This window comes from Rhopalosiphum padi, chromosome 1 (genome assembly GCF_020882245.1).
Source record: "Rhopalosiphum padi isolate XX-2018 chromosome 1, ASM2088224v1, whole genome shotgun sequence".
Classification (NCBI taxonomy): Eukaryota; Metazoa; Arthropoda; class Insecta; order Hemiptera; family Aphididae; genus Rhopalosiphum; species Rhopalosiphum padi.
The window spans coordinates 81597903-81621509 of record NC_083597.1 but is presented as its reverse complement, the minus strand read 5'-3'; the positions used below and the strand labels follow the sequence as shown (position 1 = coordinate 81621509).

Sequence of the window (23607 nt, the reverse complement as noted above, 5' to 3'; positions counted from 1 at the left end):
AACGGTCAGACTTGCCAGGGGTATTTACACACGTATGTATGTAATAATAATTGTAATACAGCCCGCAGATAATAATTCGTATAAAATAATAATTAATAATATTTAATTATAATATAATATATACCTTCGGGCTTCGACCAACCGCAAAAGCCCGAGAAGCGGGAATTCAAGTTATAATTTAGATATTTACTATTTATATACTGTTTATCTCTACCGATTAGAAGTCTAATAGTTGGCAACACGTTATTACTAAAATAAATAATTTATTATTTATTAAAATAGATATTTTATAATTGAATAATTCATATTATAACTTTTTTGTTATTATTAATTAATCAAAATAAAATATATACTAATTTTTTACCTAAAATCTCAATATATCAATCGAACAAAGGCTAAAGTGATCATGGTTATTTGTAAATCAGCTATTTTGAAATTCGGCAAATTAAGTAATTTATATCACATCTATACAATGTTACATTATTTAAGAAATGACAACTTTAAAATATACTTCACAGATTGTCTTCGCTAAGAACATGCTAAGAATCATTTTTTGTTTGCTTACATGTACAATAATTTATTATTAAATTTAACACATAACCTGCCTATATAGGTGCCTAGCCGCCTAGGTGATCAATGAAGAGGTGTACTGGTGTTTGGTCATTGGCGTACACTGAATTTCTATTTTACAGCATTTTCTATTTTTATGGTTACTAACTTTTCCTTACCCCTTTTTTTTATTTTCTTATATTTTAAAAATGTTGAAGAATGAAGAATTTTTAATGTTTTACTTGTACCTACATTAAAAAAAATGTTTTTATCAAAATAAGATTGAAATTAAAGATATTAAGTTTTTTTTCATACGTGGTTTTTGCTAGCATTTTTGGCAGTATATTTAAATACATGTTCAAGCATTTTTAGAGCATACATTTGCGAGCCCCGCTCATCACATACCGATTATTGTCATGTGAGATGCGAGCTTACTACACTTCACGGTCCATGAACTATAAACAAATATACAATAATATAGGAATGCCAAATGAATATTGATGGGCCATTAAAATACCTTATAGACTACGGACTATTACGGTTGTTACTTGTTAGCAGATTGACGATTGTACAAGTCTTACTACAATATACCTATCCTCGATACAATTCACATTGCATTTGCATACAACTTACAAGCATACATACTATATAATATATTGGCTTCACGGCGTGTAAGTACGACAGAGGCAATATAAAATCTGTTAATGTTATAAGATTTTTAAATATGAAAAAAATGTATACATTTTATTTTGTAAATAAAGCAGTGTTTGTTTAGGGGGGGGGATAACTTTCTTTTCTGTCCCACCACTAAGATGATCTGTTAAATAGCCCCAAACCGTCTCCACAGAGTATTTATCAATAAACCTTTGTCACAGTCGTTATCGCAAAGACGATAACACCTTGACTGTATTTTAATTATAATTTATAATAGTAAGTAATAATTTTATACTTTATAATATATAAATTATTTTATAATTAAACAGGTTTACGGATTATTCTAATTTATTGACCTATAGTTATAAATTATTAAACAATTTAGTAAATATTATTATTTATTTATGGTGATAAAAAATACACTGCATATTATTATATAATATAACAATTGTAATAGGGGTCCTTTAGCGTTTAGCATATTAATAATTGCACGTTGTAGACGATTTTTCTTAATATTCAAAACCAAAATTTAAAGATTTTCATTAGGAAAATAATAGGTTTTCAAACTTTTTAAATATATTGTAGCTATAAACATTAACTTAAGTAACAGCCATCAGGTTAAGTTAAAGAAGGTATTCATGTAATATATATATGTATCATTATAAACCTAATGTTTGATGGAAGTTCTCACTCGAAAAATAGTAGGTAAGCCGTTACGTTACATATATAACGAGTATCATAGTCATACACTAATTTATAGTTTTGCTAAATTTGCGATGGCAAAGAATTTGTTTCAAGAACAGATTACAGATATTATAGATATTATATAATAAGTGTACAATGTGTAAATAATATATAATTAATGAACATTAAACTATGTTTTGACTGATTGTAATCATGGACTTAAAATGAATTGCTTGATTTTTAAGCTTAATATTGAGCAATTAATTTGTCGAAACTAAGTGACTATTTATTATAATCACGATGAAAATTTAAATTATTATTTAAATTATATTTAATTGTTTTTATTCATAATATGTAGAAGTAGGTAAATATGATTGTCCTTGTATATTATTGGTGGAGACTTCTAAACCTTAGCATATAGTTCCCGAGTTGCCCGTTGTTTGACTCAAATGTATTTCAATTTATAATTGTCTGAGCTACACGCATTGCTTGTTTTCATTCTTCGACAAGTTATTATTTAAATTGTTTGATTCCACAATTGTATTTTCAATTTTTTTTTAAATAGGTAAGTAAAACTATATTTTAAGGCATTTTGTCATAATGTTTATGTAGTATAATATGTTTGTATATTTTCGATCGATTTTTTCATTAATTTATTGATTTTATTTTTTAAAGAAACTTAAATTTTTGTGATAGAAAAATATACAATTAGGATACGATAAGATTCAATTAAAATCAACGTCCCGTAATTGCGTATTAATAGGTGGTGATATTGAGGGATGAGTGCATCTGTCTAAAGGTGTCAAATTTGTCGCAAACAATCTGACATCTGTCTGCCAAACACACAACAAAATGTTTATTATTTTATATTGCCTAGAAATTAGTGGCTAATCGGCTATATTATTATAATCGTAACAACTAACAATAATTAACACTCAACACCATAGACAATGGTCGCATGCGGTATTGTAAAAGTATTTTAATTGTTTATATAAAACAAAAAATAAGAATTGTTAAACTAAGTAGAATATAACTGAACAATAACGGATTATTTATAAAATAGGTACCTATAACACCTAGTTAAATTATATATTATTTAACATTGGTTTTGATTTTGTTAGAATATAAAATTATGTAGGAGTTTCATTAATAGCATTGTTTAATATTAGTTACTAGTAAAAACTTTAATAGTTCAACTCATAATTTTAAGTATTAATGTTATTTGTAAGTTCTAGATAATAGGTGCACTATCTTATTCCATTATTAGTACTAAAAATTAATTATTTAATATTGATGAGTGATGACCATTATCATAATGCTTGTTCATAAAAGATAATCATAATTTATTCCAATATTAAATGTAATTTGGAGGGACATGGCACTTTTTCACCCAAAAAAACTACTGGTTTCCTAATTTATGCTTAGCCCTTTCCGCTAGAAACAAAATGTACACGATTTCCTATATTCTATTGAAAAAGACGTTTCTGTTAAATACTCTTTATGAATTATGTACCTAATCTATGGACATGACGTGTACACTAAAATAAAATAAAAATTCTAAATTTTCTAATCATAGTAAATATAACTTGCATATCACACAAATATCCATGATTTCCATTTTATTTCTTTACTTAATTTCGTAATGTACGCCCGACAAACAATTTTACAGTAGGTGAATATAAAGCTACAATTTTACAAACTAAATTTCAGTGTAACAGCTTAGTTTAAAATTACAATTGTTTATTGTTTATATTAAATCTTAATTTCTCTACAATATAATTATTACTACACATTTTTATTTTTGAGTAGCTGTGCATCTATGTATACTTTTAATAAATTGACTAATTGAGCTTCAGTATGAATTGTAAATTTGTAAACATTTATTAGAACAGCTTAGTTTAAGATAAAAAAATATCATCAAAACAAAATTTCAAATTGGTCTAATAAATGGAAAATCAATATAATTATATAAACCAAAGTAAGTCGGTCAACATATTTTTCACATTTAGGAGAAACAAATGCCCTCAGCTATCATTTAACAATGTATCATACTAAAATTAATTTCTTAAAATGGAAAATTTATAGTTAGAAGTTCATCTGGACAAAAGGTTTACCTGGGCGGCTGGCTCAATGGGCGGTGGTAAACTCTCCCGGGTCAACATTATGTTTACCTCTATAAATGTATAAGCGCTCCCGGGTCAACATTTTCAAACTGAAATCAGAAATATACATTAAAATTCAAAGTTGCAATAAATTAAACAAAACAAGAAAAAACTGTAATACAAAAAATAATAAAAAAAACTATATATCAAAAAATATTAGATTATAAAGACAAAGAAATAGATAACATAAGTTTTTTAAAATCTGTTTGTTTCTATTAACAAAAAAAAAAATTAAATTTAAACATTTTTATTTTATTATATATTTTGTATTTATTTTGTATCTTAAATTTATTTTATGAATTTTTATTTTTATTGTATTTTGACTATAATATTATAGTTCATTGCAGTTTAAGGCATTAATTTATATTATTATTATTATTATTATTATATGATTGACTATTTTTAAATGAGACTTAAATTTATATTAGATTTATTTTATGATTTTTATTAAATTAAATACGTAGTACTGAAAACCCGGGAAAGTTTACATGTTTCTGACAGGTAGTCCTGAGGTAGACCTGGAAGAGTTTACCATCGGGAGAGTTTATAATCACCCGGCTCAATATACCAAAAACAAAATAAAACATTCTAATAAACGCCTCGATCCACTAATAACTGTCCCATTACTCCCATTCAACGAATTTAAAAAAAACAAAATCTTAATGTATAAATAATCATAACCCTCTTTGGTTTTACAGTATTAAAATTTGGGGTCAAGCAAAGCCCTCTAATATAAGACCTTTAGAAGCCTTCTTATCTTAATCAAATAACTGCATCTTTTGACCACTGCTAATAGTGCTAATAGACAATAATGTCAATTACCAACATTTAACAATTACTCGACACTGTAAAAAATTCCATGTTAAACTTTACTCTAATCAAAATCACCGTCTCTAACAATCCACCGAGAAAACTTAAAACACAATTACCACGAAATGCTTATTATTTTTTACGTATTTAATTTATTACTTATAAACTATACGTCTATTACCTAATGATGTAATGTATATTGTATATAGGTATCAGTATTAAATTATAACAGTTTAAAGAAATCGTTTTTAGTGTAGGTATAGGAAAAAAAGGTATGTATTTTCTCAAAGCTATTATACATAATACATTCATAATAAGACCGATATAATTTTAATTTGTATATTTATATATGCTTCGAGGCCAAAATATCACGTATAATCAGTAATTTTTTTGCAATTTTTTCAAGGGTACACGCATCAGAGAGGCCTATAATTTTTTATTTACAAAATTCTACAATTCTCTGTAAAATTAACCTTTATAAATTATAATAGGCTAAAAAATTCCTCACTTCACTCACATATTAATACTTTACTTTTATACATAACACAATGCATTTTTATTATTTTTAATGAATTTAGTTTGGTTTATTTTATACTTCTATATGTTTTAAATATTTTAATATTATAAACAATTTCAGAAATTGTACAATTGTATTGTTTCAGACAGTTGTATTTTCCAAGTTTCGGTTGCGTTTACCCTCTGAAAGTCTGAAGTATAGGTACCTAGATTCAATATTACACATTATAATGTAAAGAAATTACAGATTTAAACTATATATACATAGTAATACTTTCAGAAAACCTTATAGATCTTTTATGTTTTATACACTAGACTTAATTTGCTTCAAGGAAATATAGTATAGCCCATACTAATTTGCTATTAAAGTTTTATAATAATTTTCGTACCAAAACTTACAGTTATTTCGGCCTTATTTGAATTAGTTTTTGGAGCTGTAAAAACACTTCAATCCTTAACTTTGATAGTGTTTTCTGGTAATAAATTGAATAAGTTTGTAGTTACTTTATGTTTGTGGATTAAAAGATAAATTTCCTATAATCTTCAAAATCTATACAAAGTTATAATATATATATATATTGTCATAAATTGTATTCTGTAATCTGTCATTTATTTTGGTTTACTTAACATTTGAGTCATTTGACTATCTATATATGATGACGTATTTATACAATTATTACAATTATATTATAATACATGCGAGAATAGTTAATCAATTAATAAATATTATTATATCTTTATAGTGCTTAAAGTTATTATACCTATAATATTTTATAATATATTTTGATATTATGTAAATAAGTAATTATGTTTTACATTTTACACATTTCGTTGACAATTTAACTATTTTAATTATGCTAATAAGTAATAAGTAATAATATTATTTTTGATAACCTGCAGAAAGCAGAAGTCATTTTTGCATGTCAACCTGCAGAAAATTAAGTGACCGTTACAACAACGAAGTAGTACTATTCTATTCATTAAATTGAAATTACGATGCACGGAAATTATATTATTTACGCATTGGCTAAAATTCTGGGAACTCGTAACATAGAAAACAACTAATACATCTATAATACGTCAACGGAAAATTATTCACTGCAAAAAGTTTAAGGTTGAACCACTTCTATACCTGTACTTGTTAGTTGTTACCTATATTATTGAACCTTTTATTTCTTGTCTAATAAAATAAAAACTCAAATAATAAACAAATAGCATATATAGCAATATTTTGTTAAAATAAATAAAAATATACTAACGTAATCTAAAATTATGATCAAGATGCAATTTTTTAATTTAGTATGGTGTGTCGCTTAAAAATTTATTTTTAATAGTATATTTGTATTATATGAGCTCTGAGCAGTCGGCAGTGGCCGTGGGTATGTGTCAGATTTCAGTATTTCACCAATTCCAACGATACATTAGGTAGTCAATTTTATGGTCGGATGAATTATAATATATATGTAAATTAATTTTTAACATAATCTATACAATAAAAATAAAAATTTAAATATTTAAGCAATGCAAATTATGACATTGGACGCGTTGTGTAATTAATTTTGGCCTTAAATATAGTGATGAGGAAAAGTATGTAATTAAATACTCAAATTTAGTTTTAACCACGTGGATTAAAACTATTTAAACTATCTAGTTATAATCTTTGTGGTTTTAACTCAGTGTTTAAAATAACGAATAATAATAATTTAATTGGTCAAAAAATTATAGTTCTTATGGAATTTACATGTTTTTCATGTAAATAATTCTACTGGTGGAATTAACATGCAAAAAATAGATAATCGGTGGAATTTACAATGGTATAAATCATAGTTATTAATCTTTATACTATACATCCTACTTTGATTGTTATCATCATTATTGTCAATTACGTCGTACCTACTACTTTGGCTTCATCTCATAATACTATAATAGGCTATAGTTAGGACTCATTATGTACGTATAGCTTGCGCGTGTTGTTATACTTATAGACTATATAGTAGACCTAGTATATTGATAATTTTCAACAATAATTAATTATTATTTATTTTATTAAAGGTAGGCGGAGAAAGTATAAATTTACTTAAAATGACCACATATTCAATAATATATGGGTGCAACCAGCTAATAATCTTGAAAATTCATTTTTTTTCCTATTAAAAATCATAACTATCCAAAAAATACGCATCAGACATCAGTATAGTATAATAATAATAAAATATAAATGTCGTTTTTTAATTGTTGATTATAACAGACTGTGATTTGCTTAGTTTGCTATAATATATTCTTATATAGGTATTTTCTATATTATATTGTGCATTTGTGCATAGAGAGTAAACATAATATATTATTCTAATATATTACGGAAATATTCTAATATAGCCATTAGCCATATAGGTAAGCGGTAAAGTGTAAAGTGTTAAAATTTATAATTACTATTATTATAAACTAATGGTATTTTTAATATAAATTGTACCTATGGATTTAGAATTCGTTTTCTTTAAAATATTATTAATGATATCAATGATGAATATATTTTTATGATATCGTGTTTTTACAGATTTTTTACAGAAATATTTTTTTTGTGATTTTTGTTTTAAAAGTTGAACAAAAAGTTCGCGTATTGACTGATGTTTTTTAGTCAGTCTATCTAACATTTTTACCTTTATTAGACCAGTTTTAAATTGCTCACATAATAGGTATATAAGTGATGGCCCCCAAAAATAGTAAGTTTTATTTTTGTTCTTATCGACAAATATCGTTAATTGTTTAATTTAACTATACCTATTTATTTTATATTTTTACCTACACATTTTTCATATATTGATATATTTTCCCTCTATATAGGCCTAATTGGGTAAATAGTTAAAAGTAGGATTTTTGGACCAAAAGGATATTGCCTCCTTCCCCCAGGAGACGAATCAAATCTGCTACTGAAAGTAGGAAGACAAATTTAATTTAATTTTACTTTATTTTAGTGATTAAAAAGACTAATTAAACTGTTTTTTTATGAATAAATAAATAAGAGTAATTCAAAAAAAAAATATAGAATAATTTATTTTTATTTTTTTGAGAAATTAGATGAACTTTAAAAAAAAAATTAAGTTGTAATAAATAAAATTATACAATTATTTAGATTTTAGACAGATATCTGCAGTAAAAGGTGGCATGCAATTTAGATTCACCGTTGTAGAGTATAATCATCATACGTCACATTTAAAATGGGAATTTCTCTTTTTGAACATCGCGTCCCTTCGTCTTGACAAACTTTGAACGGGACTTTTTTAGTCCCATTTTTAATCCAACTATCTCCATATTATTTTACTTATTCTTATAAGTATCTATATATGCGCGCATAAAACAAACACATGTACACAAAAAAAATATATAAAATATATCCTTATTGTTTTATATTGACTTTAAAAATATGACTTGATCATATACAAATATATAACAGGTAAAAATTATCTTCAATTTTCAAAAATATAAAAAATACAAAATAGTTTTTAGAGTTCAGCCAAAATTGTTTATCTAGTTTTTTTTTATGAAAATATAATCATCCTAACTCCTATAAGTTATAGGTTTTTATAGTTTATTAACATACATATTTTATCTTAACGACATGATATTAGGATACAATTGATTTTTATTAATCTCCTTTTAACTAGATGCTGCAGACATTTTCGCTAATTTATTTGATTTACGTGATTATTACTTAATAATTTAATGATACACTTCACTTCTTTATAACTTAAATTATATTCTTTCGACACAGTTTGTTAAATCTATACTTTACCATCCTGGGTAATCAAAGAATTCAAAAATTATATGCTATTGAATATGTTTTATGTGAAAAAATATGTAATGAAGAGAAAAATTTTTGTTTTTTTTTTATAATTTTATCTTAGAACTATAAAACATAAATGGCTCCGAGAATTAGTAGTTGGCCTGTATGGAATAATTTAATAAGTACAGATAACAATATAAGATCGGCGGATAGTTGGATTGAAGCACGCCGAAAGGAAGATGGCGCAGACGGGTTATGGAGAATTTACGATGGATTGTATGATCTTAAACAATGGATATATAAACACCCCGGAGGATCACAATGGCTAGAAATTACAAAAGTATGTATTTTATAGAAAATAAATAAGTTTACTGGTACACGCCATATCCATATGTATACAAAGTGATATCATATTCTGAATTATGATATATATATATTATTTACTTATTTTGAAGTTTAAAATGACTAGACATTATTACGTAGGTATACTATTTTTATCGATGATTAGTGATTACTCACCAGTGTCAATGATGAAAACTTTTATTTTATTCCGAAATAATATAATATAGTATTTAACTTAATGCAGAAGAAAAATTCATTAATATTGTAATTTGTTATCGAATAATAATGTAAATGACAATTAACAGAAAAATCTCCAAATTTAATCATTATAATCACGTATTATTAATATATGCATCATATTTAGGGTACGGATATCACAGAGTTATTTGAAACGTATCATGTTAATCAAAAAGCCGCAACGAAAATGTTGCGTACATTCTACGTGTGTCAAGCAAAGACACCGAGGAAATCACCTTTCACGTTCAAACCCGATGGATTTTATAATATATTGAAGTCTAGAGTTAATAAGAAATTATCTGATATTAACCATCGTGATATTTCGATTAAATCTATACTGGTTATCGATACTTGGTTCTTCGCAACACTAATCCTCTGTGCGACGGTCGCTCAAACACAAAGCAAATTTTTGGCCTTATTAGCGGGTATCAGTTTGGCGCTTGGAACTGTTGCCAGTCATAATTTCACTCACCTTAAGGACAATTGGAGGATGTATTATATGCAGCTAAGCATGTTTTCAGTGCGGTAGGTTAAATATAACATAATGGCTTTATTGATAGTCGATAATGTATTTATTTAGTAATAATTATCATATTTTTAAATTCATTGTGTAAAATAGAGAATGGAGAATATCGCATGTAATCAGTCACCACGTTTATACCAATACTGTACAAGACTTAGAGATGACATTGTTGCATCCGTTTATTCATTGGTTTCCGACCAATGACAAGCCACCATTAGTTCGTTATGTTCCGTATCTTACTCTCATTGTATATCCTCTCATTGCACCAGGACAATTTGTCATTAGGTAAGTTTACACAATTATTATAACAATCGGGACTTAGAAATGTTAATATGTTATATATAATCATAATACCTAAAAATGATTTATAATAATATCGTATGTATAAAAGTTTATAAACATTAAATAATATGTATTTTAGAACGTTTAAACGCAAGAATGATAAAGCTGACCTTCTAATGTTCGTTATACCTGTTATATTGATGCTGTGTGGTCACATGACCATTGGTTCAGTGTTTAATATGTGGCTTATTATAATACTAACGAGTAGCTTTGTGTTTTCATTCCTTGGATTCAGCGTTTCTCATCATTTTCCTAATAATTTCCACGACGGAGACAATATCAAGTAAATATAAATCGAATATTAAAAAATATTATTAATTATTAGTTGAATAATTAACATTGTATCATGTATCCCATATGCATTTTACATTTTTATCGAAACTTTTTTTATCATTAATTTAATGAGTAAACTGTACTCACATGTTTAATTAGATACAATTATTTACTAATATATAATTATATTACTTTATTTAGTGGTAAAGACATCGATTGGGGACTTCATCAAATTGACACCAGCGTGGAACGAAATGAAATAACTGATAATATATTTGTATCTTTGGTAACATTTAGTGATCACACATTGCATCATTTATTTCCAGCTTTAGATCACAGTTTAATACCATTCTTACAAGATACTTTCCTAAATACATGTGAAGAATTTGGATTGGATAGAGCATCGACACCATTCACATCTATTATACGCGGACAGTTTAAACAATTGGTTCGCCTGACTCCAAACAATCCGAAGAGAAAACATTGTTTGAACTGACTTAAAAATGAAAAATGTTATGTTTTATTTTTGGAGTATTTTAAAACTTAAATTATTAATTCAATTTAGCAATTATACGTAGATGCTTTTTTAATAATTTATTTCACTACGAAATTTAAGCACTAGTATAATTAAGTGCAAATTGACAATTATTAATACATTTTATCAGTCAACCTGCAGGCTGCAATCGTTTACAAGGAATTATAATATCACTCTCGTAGCTTTGAGTTATGATACAAATGTATTAATTTAAAATATTTATTAAAATAATACATATAATATTATGTACCTAATATATATATTATGAATTATACATTATAATTTCTAGATAATTTACAATTCAATTTTTTTCATTAACTCATAACATTCCTAGTTCATTACGAATAGATTACTATATTGAATAAGGGTATTATATAATATTTATTTTTACGTTTTACCTACATTTTATTGGGTAGTAGACACACGATATTTATAATAATAATATGTAACAATTTCTTATCATTGTATCAATGTCTTAGGTATCAACCACGGATTAAAAATCATCATTGATTAAAAATTTTATTAATTTAATATGCGTATTTTTTTAGTTATTATTACCTAGTTATTAATATTGTGTATAATTTTTCATCCACTAGCAGTTTAAGTGTTTAACACTTTCGTCTAAAAATAAATTGGCTTATTTTCTGCAGTGGGAGAATTTTATATGTGTATTAATATATATTAATAACACAAATAATAAACACATCCAACTTTCTGAAGATGACGGCGCCAATTCCTTTTTATTTTTCTCGTAAATAATACTTAGTATATTTAATATTTATATTAAAATCATACCTTGCGGCGTGCACAGGTGCACGTTTTATTTACTCGGAAAATGTGGTTCAAACTTTTAGTTTCTTAAATCGTAATTTTTTTAAAATAACAACTGATTTTTTATTAATTACTAAAAATCAATCAAATAATCGTCTACAGGTATACAAAATAAAATGAGTGCAAAAAATAGTGATAATGACCATTATAAAAATGAATATTCGAGAATAAGGAAACTGACGAGTAGATATGACATACGGACTCAATCAGTACTACCTAACATTATTTATTATTTTAAATAACTTATAACGAGAAGTAAGAACACTTACAACAACATTTTATTTCAGAATGAATATGGTTTGTCTGAAGATCAAGTTGCGGGTAAATTTGTTTGTTTATTTATTTATTCAGTTAATCACTGTATTATTGAACATAAAGCTACTTAATTACATTATGTAATAGGTATAATATATTAGTAATTTATTATATAGTATACTACATTAATATTATTTATATTATAACCTAACGTATTAATTCCTTCAATATATTTTGATCTAAAATAATTTAGAAATTATATTACTTATATGTATAATACAATTTAACAATTAACCAAGTAATAGGTAATTAACAACCACAGATGCATGGACTATAATATAAGGTACCTATAAACTATAAATAACAATAACCACCAATTAGTTTTATATTACATTTATAAAACAATACAATTTTTTATTTTCGTTATAATTGTACATGCAAATTAAATTATTAAAATATATAAATAAACATTTTATTTTATTCATTTACATTACAAAAAAAATAATAGTTTTTTCTTAGTTTTATAATAGATTAAAACTTGTTTGTTAAATCGGATCCATCGATACGTTTAAGAATCTTAATAATCTTATTGTTAATTTATTCTCAATGCATAATAAATAATAATGCCAATGAATAGTATGTTTTTCTCTACAAAGTGCAAGGCCGGTTTAAGAGGGGGGGGGGTCCTTTCAAGTATACCAAAGTAAAAGGGGCCGACAATTTTGATCTGATACACATTTTTCAGTGATTTTCCATTTCCATATTTTAGATTTTCATTTTTCTATTGTTATCAATAGACAATAATGTCATCAATAAATGAAAACTTAGACATATTAATTATTTTATATTCTGAGAATGATTTGTTAAAATCATTAGACTTAAATGGAAGTATTCTGAGAGTTGGCTTCAATAGTAAGTAATGAAAAAAAATGTATTTGATAAAATAGTTTTTGTTTTATATATTAACTTTTGTTTGATATTTGATGTAAATAAGACGTATATACTGTTAATAAATTTAAAAGTTACTATGAACTTTTGAATTAAAATAAATGAAATATGATGTATTAACTTTTTAATTTTATTATATTACAATTGGTAGTTTAATTTTTATAGACGTAAATTACCTACATAAATTATTAATTTTATAATGCAATTGTCAGTTTGTGTCGTTTGTGAAATAGTTAAAATGTATCCTCTAGCGAGCGGCTTTGTATAGCATGTTTTGTCAAAAGGGCCCAAATGAAATTTTAGCCCTTAGGCCCAATATTTTCTTAATCCGGCCTTGAAAAAGTGTAAATTGTACCTATATAATTTTGTATTCTTCCATAAAGCCAGAAAATAACTATTAGATACTTGCATAATTGTATATTAAAATATACCTATATGGCTATATAGCACCTACAGGATACAGTCGAGTTATGAAATCTTAATATAACATAAATAATAATTAAATATAATAGGTAAATTGGATAATATTAATAAACCGTTTATTATTGTTTAATGTTCAGGCAATTTAAGGTAAATACGTAAATATTATTCGTGGCATAAAGAAGTAGGATGTAGCCATTGTCCATCATTATAGTTACGAGATACCTATTATTTATTAACCAATGTAATATGACGTATAAAATAATTAAAACTTATTAGTTTAACCTAAATTGTAATAACAGTTGACATTAAAAAATCATGATATGGAAAAATATATTTATACATCCATAATATATGCATAGAATAGGTACTTATACCGTAGAATGAGTATAGTAGGTATATATATTGTACATTTGTACGTTCTGGCTAGTATTATTATAGTGTTATTGCGTTTACGACGTTTACCATATAATAACCGTAATGTTTCTGAAGTTTGACGTAGGTACTTAGAGTATTATTAGTGATAATTGATAAATTTCCGCTTGGAATTTGGAATAGTTGCTTGAGCTGCTCCCTCCATATTAATGCGCCACTCAACTTTTATATTAGAATAATACTGCGTGTACAACAGACAATATCTAATTTCAGCTGTATACAATCGTATATTCGTATTGTTACATCATTTATATTTCCGGTGTTGATTTTTAAAATTGTTTGCAATATATATATAATTTTATAAAATGTGTATATTTATATAATATTTTAGTTAGGTTCCACTCTAATAATTATTATAATACTTTTCCACTATCTACTGTTCGATAACCTATTATAAGAGTACTGAGTAGTGGTTGTGACTTGTGTCTTGTGAGGGTTGATATGGTACTACGGTATATAAAAAATAAAATGTGAAAATGACTCAAACCTCGTAGAATTGTTAGATTTTAATAACTGTTTTTTTTCACTAAAAGAATTTTATACAATCCGCGTTTAACACCGAATTTTATTTTTTATCAAATAATTGTTTAAAGTAATTTATGAAAATAACTTAAAATTATTTAATTTTTTTAAAAGACATGAAGTTTAAGATTAAAATATTGAAAAACAGAGTTCAATGCGGGCTGTATGCCTGTAGAATATTTTCCTCTACCTTAAATTAAATAAACTAAATTTGGCTGGTTCTACAGGACAAGTCGGCAGGATCATTATTCCCGGCGTAGATTAGGCATTATTGTCATTTATTTTTGTTAAAATTTCAACTTAGTACATAATATTTAAAAAAAAATATATTTTTTAATCAGTTAATGTGCCCAGCTTTGTAGCTTTCAATGTTTTATATCATACTTAAATGGAAAAAATAATATTCATAAATTTGTTTTTTGTTTAGAATTCAAAGAAGCATTTATGTTGTTTGATAAAGACCACGATGGACGGATTACTGAGGCAGAATTAGGAGTGGTTATGAGATCTCTGGGACAGAAGCCTACTGGTAGGTAAATCCTTATGACTCTAACGATGATATTTTAATATGTATTTTTGAAATTTTTAAACTATTATAAATTTATAAAGACAATTTAGGAGCCCTCTAAAACATTTCCAATCTTTTTGATCGAATAGGCGAGAAATAAGTATTTGTATTACCATAGAAATATGGAAAAATGTTTAATAACTTGGTAAGAGCAAACATTTTATCATGTATGGTGCATGGAAAATGTTAAAATAAATATTTTAGTGTTCTTTTTTTAATTAGAACAAAAAAAACAAAACAAAATAGGTTTTTGTCGTAAACTGATGTTATATAAACATTATGTTTCCCGTATTATTTTGTAGACTTTTAAACATTATTAAAAAAAGTAACGGTTTTTTTATCTTATTCCCATCCCTCTTCAAATGTCCTACCAACTAAATAAAATTAATTACCAGAAACCAATTTTAAAGCAAATATGACACAAAAGAAAAAAAGCTATTGTTTACCAATATTTTCAAATTATTTATTATATCTAAGTATCTCTTCAGTATCTAAAAATATATTTAATAAATAATTATTGATTCTGAACTTTTAAATATTTATGTCTAGAAACTGATTTAAGAGGTATGGTTAAAGAAGTGGATAAAGATGGTAATGGTAGTATTGAGTTCGATGAATTCCTACTAATGATGGCTAGAAAACTAAGAGCAGTAGATGGTGAAGAAGAAATGCACCAGGCATTCAAAGTATTTGACAAAAATGGTGATGGGTTCATAACATTTGATGAACTCAAACGTGTAATGTGCAGTATCGGAGAACGACTTACCGATGAGGAAATTGAGGATATGATAAAAGAAGCAGATTTAAATGGTGATAAAAAAATTGATTATAAAGGTAAGGATGACTATTAATATTTTCAATCAAATTAAAAACAATAAAAATATTTTCTGTTTTAGAATTTATTACAATAATAAGTCCTAAGAAATAAAACAAATAACGGTAAGCAAAATAGATATAGTTTTAATTCTTGTTTTATAAACTTAATACTACAGGAGTACAAACATTTGACTTGATTAAAAAATTAACATTTATTTTATTAGGTAAAAAATATGATATTATAATAAACATCACTTTCTGAATTTTTTGAATAATGGATGTTTTACACCAGAATTTCTTCTGAATTCTGCATAAACTGCATCATCAGCACCAGACATAGAACTCATTTTACCAGACATTTTCTTATAGGATTTGGATGTACCCTCATACGGCATTCTTTCCTCATCTGCATCTGTGTCATTGGCTGCTAAGACTTTACTTAATAATAAACCTTGGTCTTCTCTACTAGAATAAAAAAGCTCTGGATCCTAAAGTAAAAAATACAGCATAATTACAGAATGGTTGTATACTAATTTTTATTCAAGTATAGATTACCTCATCCATTCCAGCCAGTTTTGTTACCACTTTGTAACTGTATCCTTGATCAATAAGAAATCTTTGTCGTTTTCTTGAGTAGCTCATTTCCATTGTGTCTTGTGACACTAAGGTATAGAAGAATGCATTATATTCTTCAGCAATTGCAGTTTTCTTAGCCCGTAAGATACGACCTAGACGTTGAGCTTCTTGACGCCGGCTTCCACCATGAGAAGAAATTTGTATAAGAACATTAGCATCTGGCAAATCAAATGATGTATCTGCAACTTTACTGACGAATATGGTATTCACTTTTGGATTTAATTTAAAATTTTGCAATATTTGGATTCTTTCCGCCTACACATATAAAAATAATATATACATATTAATTATTAATTTAGAAGAACATTAAAATATTTATTAAGATGTATTACCTGAGATGTTGGTCCATAAATATAAGGTTTACTCAACTTTAAGGCATATTCTTTAAGGGCAAATACATTATCAGAGAATACAATAGTTTTGTCTCCTCGTTGTTCATGATAACGTATTAAAAATTGACAAGCACGAAATTTATTTGGATTCATCACAAAAAAAAGCTGTACAAAAGACACACATTAATAATATCATTTATTATATTATTTTAGAAACATCAAAATTGTAAAACTATACCATTTTTTTACACGTTCTGGTAGCTAAATATTCACGATAAAATTCTGGAGCCATTGGACACCATACTTCTGAGCACTGAACTTTGGCTATATAACCTCTTTGTTGTAGTTCCAACCAGTTAGCTTCATATAGTTTAGGACCAATTAAAAAGTTTAAATCGGCAATTTTATCATCTTCTCGTAATAATGTGGCTGTTAAGCCCAATTTGCAATGTGATTGAACCAGTGTCAATACACGTCGAAACATTTTAGCTGGTATGGTATGTACTTCTATGAAATTAAAACATATATAATACATATTAATTCCAATTGAAAAAACTGTGAAAGTTATATTTCTTACCATCTAATACCATTATACCCCATTCTTGCTCTTGAATCCATTTCATTGTTTGTTCAGCTTCCCAGGATCTCTTTTGTGTGTGTGTTATCATTGAATAAGTTGTAATGAACACACCACAACCCATTAATTTGTCTTTAACATCAGATGTAAATCTGCATACCAAACTGTCATCAGCTATAGAACAAATTATAAAATTTTAAATATATATTTTTTTAAATTTCTAAATTATAATAAATACCTGTTGACCACATTTTAAATTGATATTTCCATTGTTCAACTGATACTGCTGAATTGCATAGGACTAATGCACGTTTACGTACAGTACAACAAGCTGTTACCCCTACTAAACTTTTTCCAGCACCTAAAAACCAAAATCAACATATAAATATTATAATTACATTGTTTTAGCTAACAAAATGAATGTGCGTTTTCAAAATATAAAAAGTATTATATAAAGTTTACATCAAAAGACTTGGTGGACAATTAAATTGTTGCCACTTTAGTTTAATAGTAATTTGTCAATTAATTAGTTTATCCTACTCTGTAATCACTTATAAACTGACAATTAATACATAGAAAATTATCAAGAGTATTTATTTAATAAATATTGCTATTTAAGTATTATTTACACTAAAGTCTAAAGCAATGTATTGACCATATCAGATATGTTGTTTTATTATTAATAGATTTAGTTAATTTCAAAAAATACTGAGAGCTATTGTTTTAGTGCTATACAGAGTTATCAGATGATAACTGTTAGTTATATATTAAAATATATTATAATATGATATACAGTTGAATCCGCTTAATTGGGATACATTGGGCGGTGACCTATTTGTTCCCATTATCCGACTGTCCCGATTAACCGAATAACTAATAAACCGATACATTCGTTCGGGACTATGCAATATGTCCCTATTAAGCGGTTGTCCCCTTTATGTGGTGTCCCAAATAAACGGATTCTACTGTAGTTTATACTTACCACATGGTAACACAATAATTCCTGATCTTGCACGACTATTCCCAAACATTTTTCTTAAGCTCTTTTCTTGATAAGGTCTTAATGTTGCTTGAGGTTTTAAATCTATACTATAGATAAAATTAAAATTTACTAATTAGTTATTATTAATTTAAATAGTGTATACAGTATATATTTACTTAATATCTTTATTGACTTTATCGTTTTTAAAATCATATTCAACTAAAAGAGGTGTATCAATCTCAATACAACGCTTTTGTATAATTTCAATTTTTTCTTGTTGGACTTCAAATGATACAAGATTTTGTGTTTTTTCTTCTTCTTCTTCTTCAACTTTATCAATTTTTTCATATAAATCTGTTATATCTTTTGGAACTACATCGTTCAAATTATCTTCCTTATCTTTCGAAGAATCTCCAGGAAACTAGAAGACATAAAATTATTTATTACTTTATTATGAAATTATAAATATATAATTATTATTTATAAGTAACTGCAAAATAAAAGTGTAATATAAGTGTTATATTTTATATTTTGTTAAATACATAATAATAAGTCTTTTTTTTAAATTTTGTAAGTATGATACTAAATAGAACTCATTTATTAGAAATATATTATTGCTTATCAAAATTATTTAAGTAATAATTTTAACTAAGCTTGTAGAAACTATATTATAATCAATAATTAAGTTACAGAATACTTTTAGTATAGGTATTGGTTATTTTAGATGAATATTATTTAACATTTTTAATATTGGAAAAAAATGACGATAACATTAGACAAAAATATTCATCAACCTATATATATATATATATAGACTAGACTACTAAAGTATAGCACAGATATCTATTGTATGTTATAACTGATTTATTTGAAGATATTAGCTAATAAATATATTAATTGAATATCGCCTAAAACTTAGTCAATAGACTAGAATTGTTGAAAATAAATTAATAAATTACTTTACATTTCATCTATACTTAGTCTGTTTATTTGAGTCTTTACCAATTAAATATTATATAAATTTCATATCTAAGCCAAAAAACAAGGTGTTTACTTTAAAAAATTTTTTGATACAAAATTAATTTGTATATTCTAATATATCTATATAATGTGTTTTTGTTTTATTCAAATAACTAAAAGTAATCTAGTTATTTTATTTTATTATAAGTCACTTGGTTACTTTTAAAAATTAACTTACCTAACACTAAAATATATTTTAGATTAAAAATAGAAATAAATAAGAGTATATTACATGTGATTTTTCTATTTTTTTTTCTTCAGTGATTAATGCATCAGTATCCTCCAGCCTTTTAAGACGACAAGAACCAATAACAGGATCTTTAAGAAGCTTTTGTAAAATGTCTGGATGTTGTGATTCAATGAAATATCGATTATGTTTAAGTACAAGTTTAACTTTTCCATAAGAAAGTGTACACACAGTTATAAACTCTATTATACCATCAGGTATACTTGTCTTACTTAAACGTTTCAAATACTCAATTATGTCATTAGTTTCTAATCCAACACTTACAGCTGCATACAATGAATAAGCAGTTAATTTATACTGAAATAAAAAATAAAATACATTTTACAAATTGTACTTAAATTATAAAATCTAACAAATTTTAGATGTACACAATAAACAAATATAATGAAAAATGTTTACTTCATGTAAATGAGTTGGCCTACAAACAGGTTCAGCAATAGCAATCATAAAGTCATGAGCATGGCGATACACAGGAGAATATGATTCAAGAAATATATGCCCATCAGGAGCAACCCATAATGGCCGCGATGCATGATCTGTTTTAAGGTTCATTTGTGATCTATAATCCTTAGCTCCAAATTCATCTTCGACACTGTTTATTGCAGTTTCAGCAGTCTTTTTGGCTGCACTTGGTAAACCCTCTAAATTACAAATTCAAGAAAATGTTATTTAAATATTTAATTTTAATAATTAAATTATTTAAAATATATTTTAACTAGTTACCTTCTTCATTAACAGCTAATAATACAGGATCATCCAAACCCATAGAATTTTCATCAAAATCATCCTTCTTTCGTTTTCTGCCTCTTTTCTCTAAAATTTTTTTTTTTTTAATTTAGGAATAATTAACAATACATTATAAAATATATAACATTATATAGCCAAATAAAGTTAATTTAAAATATAATCATTTATAAGTGTATAAAATTACTACATTTAAAAATACAAGTTTTGAATAGCAAAAATATTATTCCAAGTTATTAAATTCATACTATTCATTCTCCAAAATTATATTACTATTACCAAATATAGAAATAGATAAAAAAAACTTATAGGTGATTACACACAGTTAATAAAAATACTTTTTTTTTTTGATAATTAAATTTTAATATTTTATACATATATTAACATATATGCTAGTAGGTTGTCTTTTAGTTCTATAATATAGCTCTATTAAAAGGATATAATGATATAAATTATAAATTATGAAAGTATACAGCACATTATGCTATATTATTGAGTTGTAATTATTTTAGCTCCATCAGAAACACAATGGTCTAATGAAAAAATCTCTTTGACCCCATTAATAAATAAAAATAAACAACTATTTTGATTCTACATATAGAATTTAACTTTATTATTATATTTGTATAATTTGGTGATATCGTTTATTATTGGTATTGAGAATACTAGTCTATAAACCATTCACGAACTATAGTAAACAGCTATAAAATTACCTGGATGTTCTTTTCTTGTTTTGCCCATTTTTATTTAATGTAATGTAAACTTATGAGATGGAAAATTAAGGCATACAAAGGTATAATATATTATACGGATTATTATAGTTATTAGTATTTCAGAACAACCAGCGAATTAACAACTCTAGAATAGCGTAGGTAATGAAATACTAAATATGAATGTCACAACATAAACAATAACTCAGTTTATGATAAGAATATTATTATCAAATTATCAAGTGCCATCAACAGTCTTTATGGTATCACAGAACAATAATGGTATCAACCAGGTTACTATTTTTTGTTCATCAAAACATTAATTATTCAACGTTTGGAAATTGGAAAGTATTTTGTCGAACAAATTTTAAATATTGTTTACCACGATAAATTACTAATGTTTTTAGATAAATTGTGGGCTAAGGCGTGAAGATCTAAGTATTAAAAAAAAATGTAGAGATAACACAAATATAAATGAAATTTTGTAGTTTGTTCTGATGACACTGGATATTATCCAGTGGATAATGGATATTTGAAAAGGGATGAAGTTAGTACGTACTAAGATATACAAGGGAGATATTATATTGAAATATATAAGGTACATAGCACAGACTAAGATATAATGAACTGGCATCGAATAGGCTGGGGGAGTAGGAGGGACCGAGTATCAAATGTTATGAAAAATAAAAACCCAATGATTCCAACGCCATCTACATTTTTTATTTTAGTGTATAAAAGTATCACAGATATATAAAATAAACTTTATTTTATATATCTGTGAAAAGTATATAAATTATATAGAGACCTTTTATTACAATTAATAGATTTGCATTTTTTTCATTTTTTTTTTTTATTCATTATTGTACTTGTACATATAATAATAAATCTTGATAAATGTTTATGTATTGACTGTTGATCAACAATTTTAGATTTAACTTTCTTTTTTTGTTGTATAAATGTATAACATATTTCATTCTTTTGTATGAAGCTCCGCAATTACTATGAATTGCATTCGCTTATCGCTCAATTGGGCCCCAGCCAACAAAATCTATAATAAAAAAAATTTAATAATATAATTAACAAATAAGAAAAGCCCTTAACTCTGGTAACAATACCAGTAGCATCCGAGACTTTTTGTCCCCGTCCATTACTAAAGAGTACTTCACTACTTGCCGAGTAGTACTCGGTACTTTGCTATTTTAGCCAGGTCGACTCTCACAAATGCGACGTAAAGAACTTTTGAAAATTTTGATGTGCTCTATCCTCAAATTGTTATTTTTTGTAATAGTATAGTCTGTTAGTGGTTAGTCTGTATAAGTATCAAATTATTTTTGTGAATCACTTAACATTTAAATATAGTTATTATCTATACATTATGATTATAATATATTATATTGCACGCGTGACCTATACGCACTACCTATAGTACTATACGATGAATCAAAGGCAAAGCCGCAAAGGCTGTAATAACTATATGATTTGCAGGTGTCTCTGTCTTCAGACATTTTAAAAAGTACAATCGGTCTAAATTAATGGATTATAGTAATGTAATATTATGTTCTGTAGGGCATACTGGGCATAGACTATTTATGTTTGTCGCCATATATTTTCATGTTTTATTTTTAAAAAAGTTTATAAATATTATAAATAAATACGGCAATTGTTAAATTTAACGTTTTAACCCAAAAATATTGTTGGAGAATCAGTTTCGTTCCCTCACTGTGGTAGACACTGCGCGCCCAAAGATTACCGCTGATCTTAAAAATTTATGTGTTGACAATTTTAAGGCATGTTATTGATACATAGACTTAGACTACACATCCCATTTTACTCAGCTAAATGTTTCGAAGAGCCAATATTGCCAAAAAGAAATAACCAATACCCGTGCATATGATGGGCCTTAAAGTGTAAATTCTCGTATCTTTTGTGATGTATTTGGGGTAAGATCTCGAGAACTAATTCGGTATCGGGCAGTATCATTGTATCAGCCATTTCCTTTTAGGTTTATGGGCGCAAGACATTTAATAATATTATACTTCCTAGGGCCTAGGCAGTTCTATGTAATAATAGAATATTATGATTATATTATTATGTTATTATTGTTAATTGTTATTATTATTTAATTGACACGTTTGATATTTGATATTGGTGTATCT

General features: G+C 26.0%; 3 protein-coding genes across 5 annotated transcripts; 2 read left to right on the top strand and 1 right to left on the bottom strand.

Annotated features, from left to right (window-relative positions):
• The first annotated feature begins 2344 nt into the window (after positions 1–2344).
• Positions 2345–11939, top strand: LOC132931740 (cytochrome b5-related protein-like). The gene is made up of 6 exons (XM_060997701.1): positions 2345–2452; positions 9278–9496; positions 9863–10260; positions 10355–10543; positions 10680–10883; positions 11075–11939. The coding sequence occupies exons 2-6, from the start codon at positions 9293–9295 to the stop codon at positions 11367–11369; spliced, it is 1290 nt and encodes a 429-aa protein (XP_060853684.1). The 5' UTR covers positions 2345–2452; positions 9278–9292; the 3' UTR covers positions 11370–11939.
• Positions 11940–12135: 196 nt separating this feature from the next.
• LOC132930517 (calmodulin-A-like) lies at positions 12136–20325 on the top strand. Of its 3 annotated transcripts, none has more exons than XR_009662244.1 (6): positions 12136–12448; positions 12527–12560; positions 15247–15348; positions 15937–16221; positions 16284–17041; positions 20012–20325. XR_009662244.1 is itself a non-coding variant. In XM_060996455.1 (6 exons), exons 1-5 carry the CDS (start codon positions 12356–12358, stop codon positions 16313–16315), a joined length of 546 nt encoding a protein of 181 aa, XP_060852438.1. In that variant the 5' UTR covers positions 12136–12355; the 3' UTR covers positions 16316–16326; positions 16428–20325. The 3 variants fall into 3 exon arrangements, 2 of the variants coding, with proteins under 2 accessions (XP_060852438.1, XP_060852428.1); XM_060996455.1 differs by having other exon boundaries at positions 16284–16326; positions 16428–20325; XM_060996445.1 differs by having other exon boundaries at positions 12138–12448; positions 16284–16326.
• On the bottom strand, positions 16269–21652 carry LOC132930509 (general transcription and DNA repair factor IIH helicase subunit XPB). The gene is made up of 12 exons (XM_060996434.1): positions 21455–21652; positions 20721–20810; positions 20397–20638; positions 19983–20294; positions 18907–19151; positions 18731–18837; positions 17987–18109; positions 17749–17922; positions 17410–17678; positions 17172–17336; positions 16759–17094; positions 16269–16691 (listed from the first exon to the last, which is right to left on the bottom strand). Exons 1-12 carry the CDS (start codon positions 21480–21482, stop codon positions 16455–16457), a joined length of 2328 nt encoding a protein of 775 aa, XP_060852417.1. The 5' UTR covers positions 21483–21652; the 3' UTR covers positions 16269–16454.
• Between the last annotated feature and the right edge of the window lie 1955 nt (positions 21653–23607).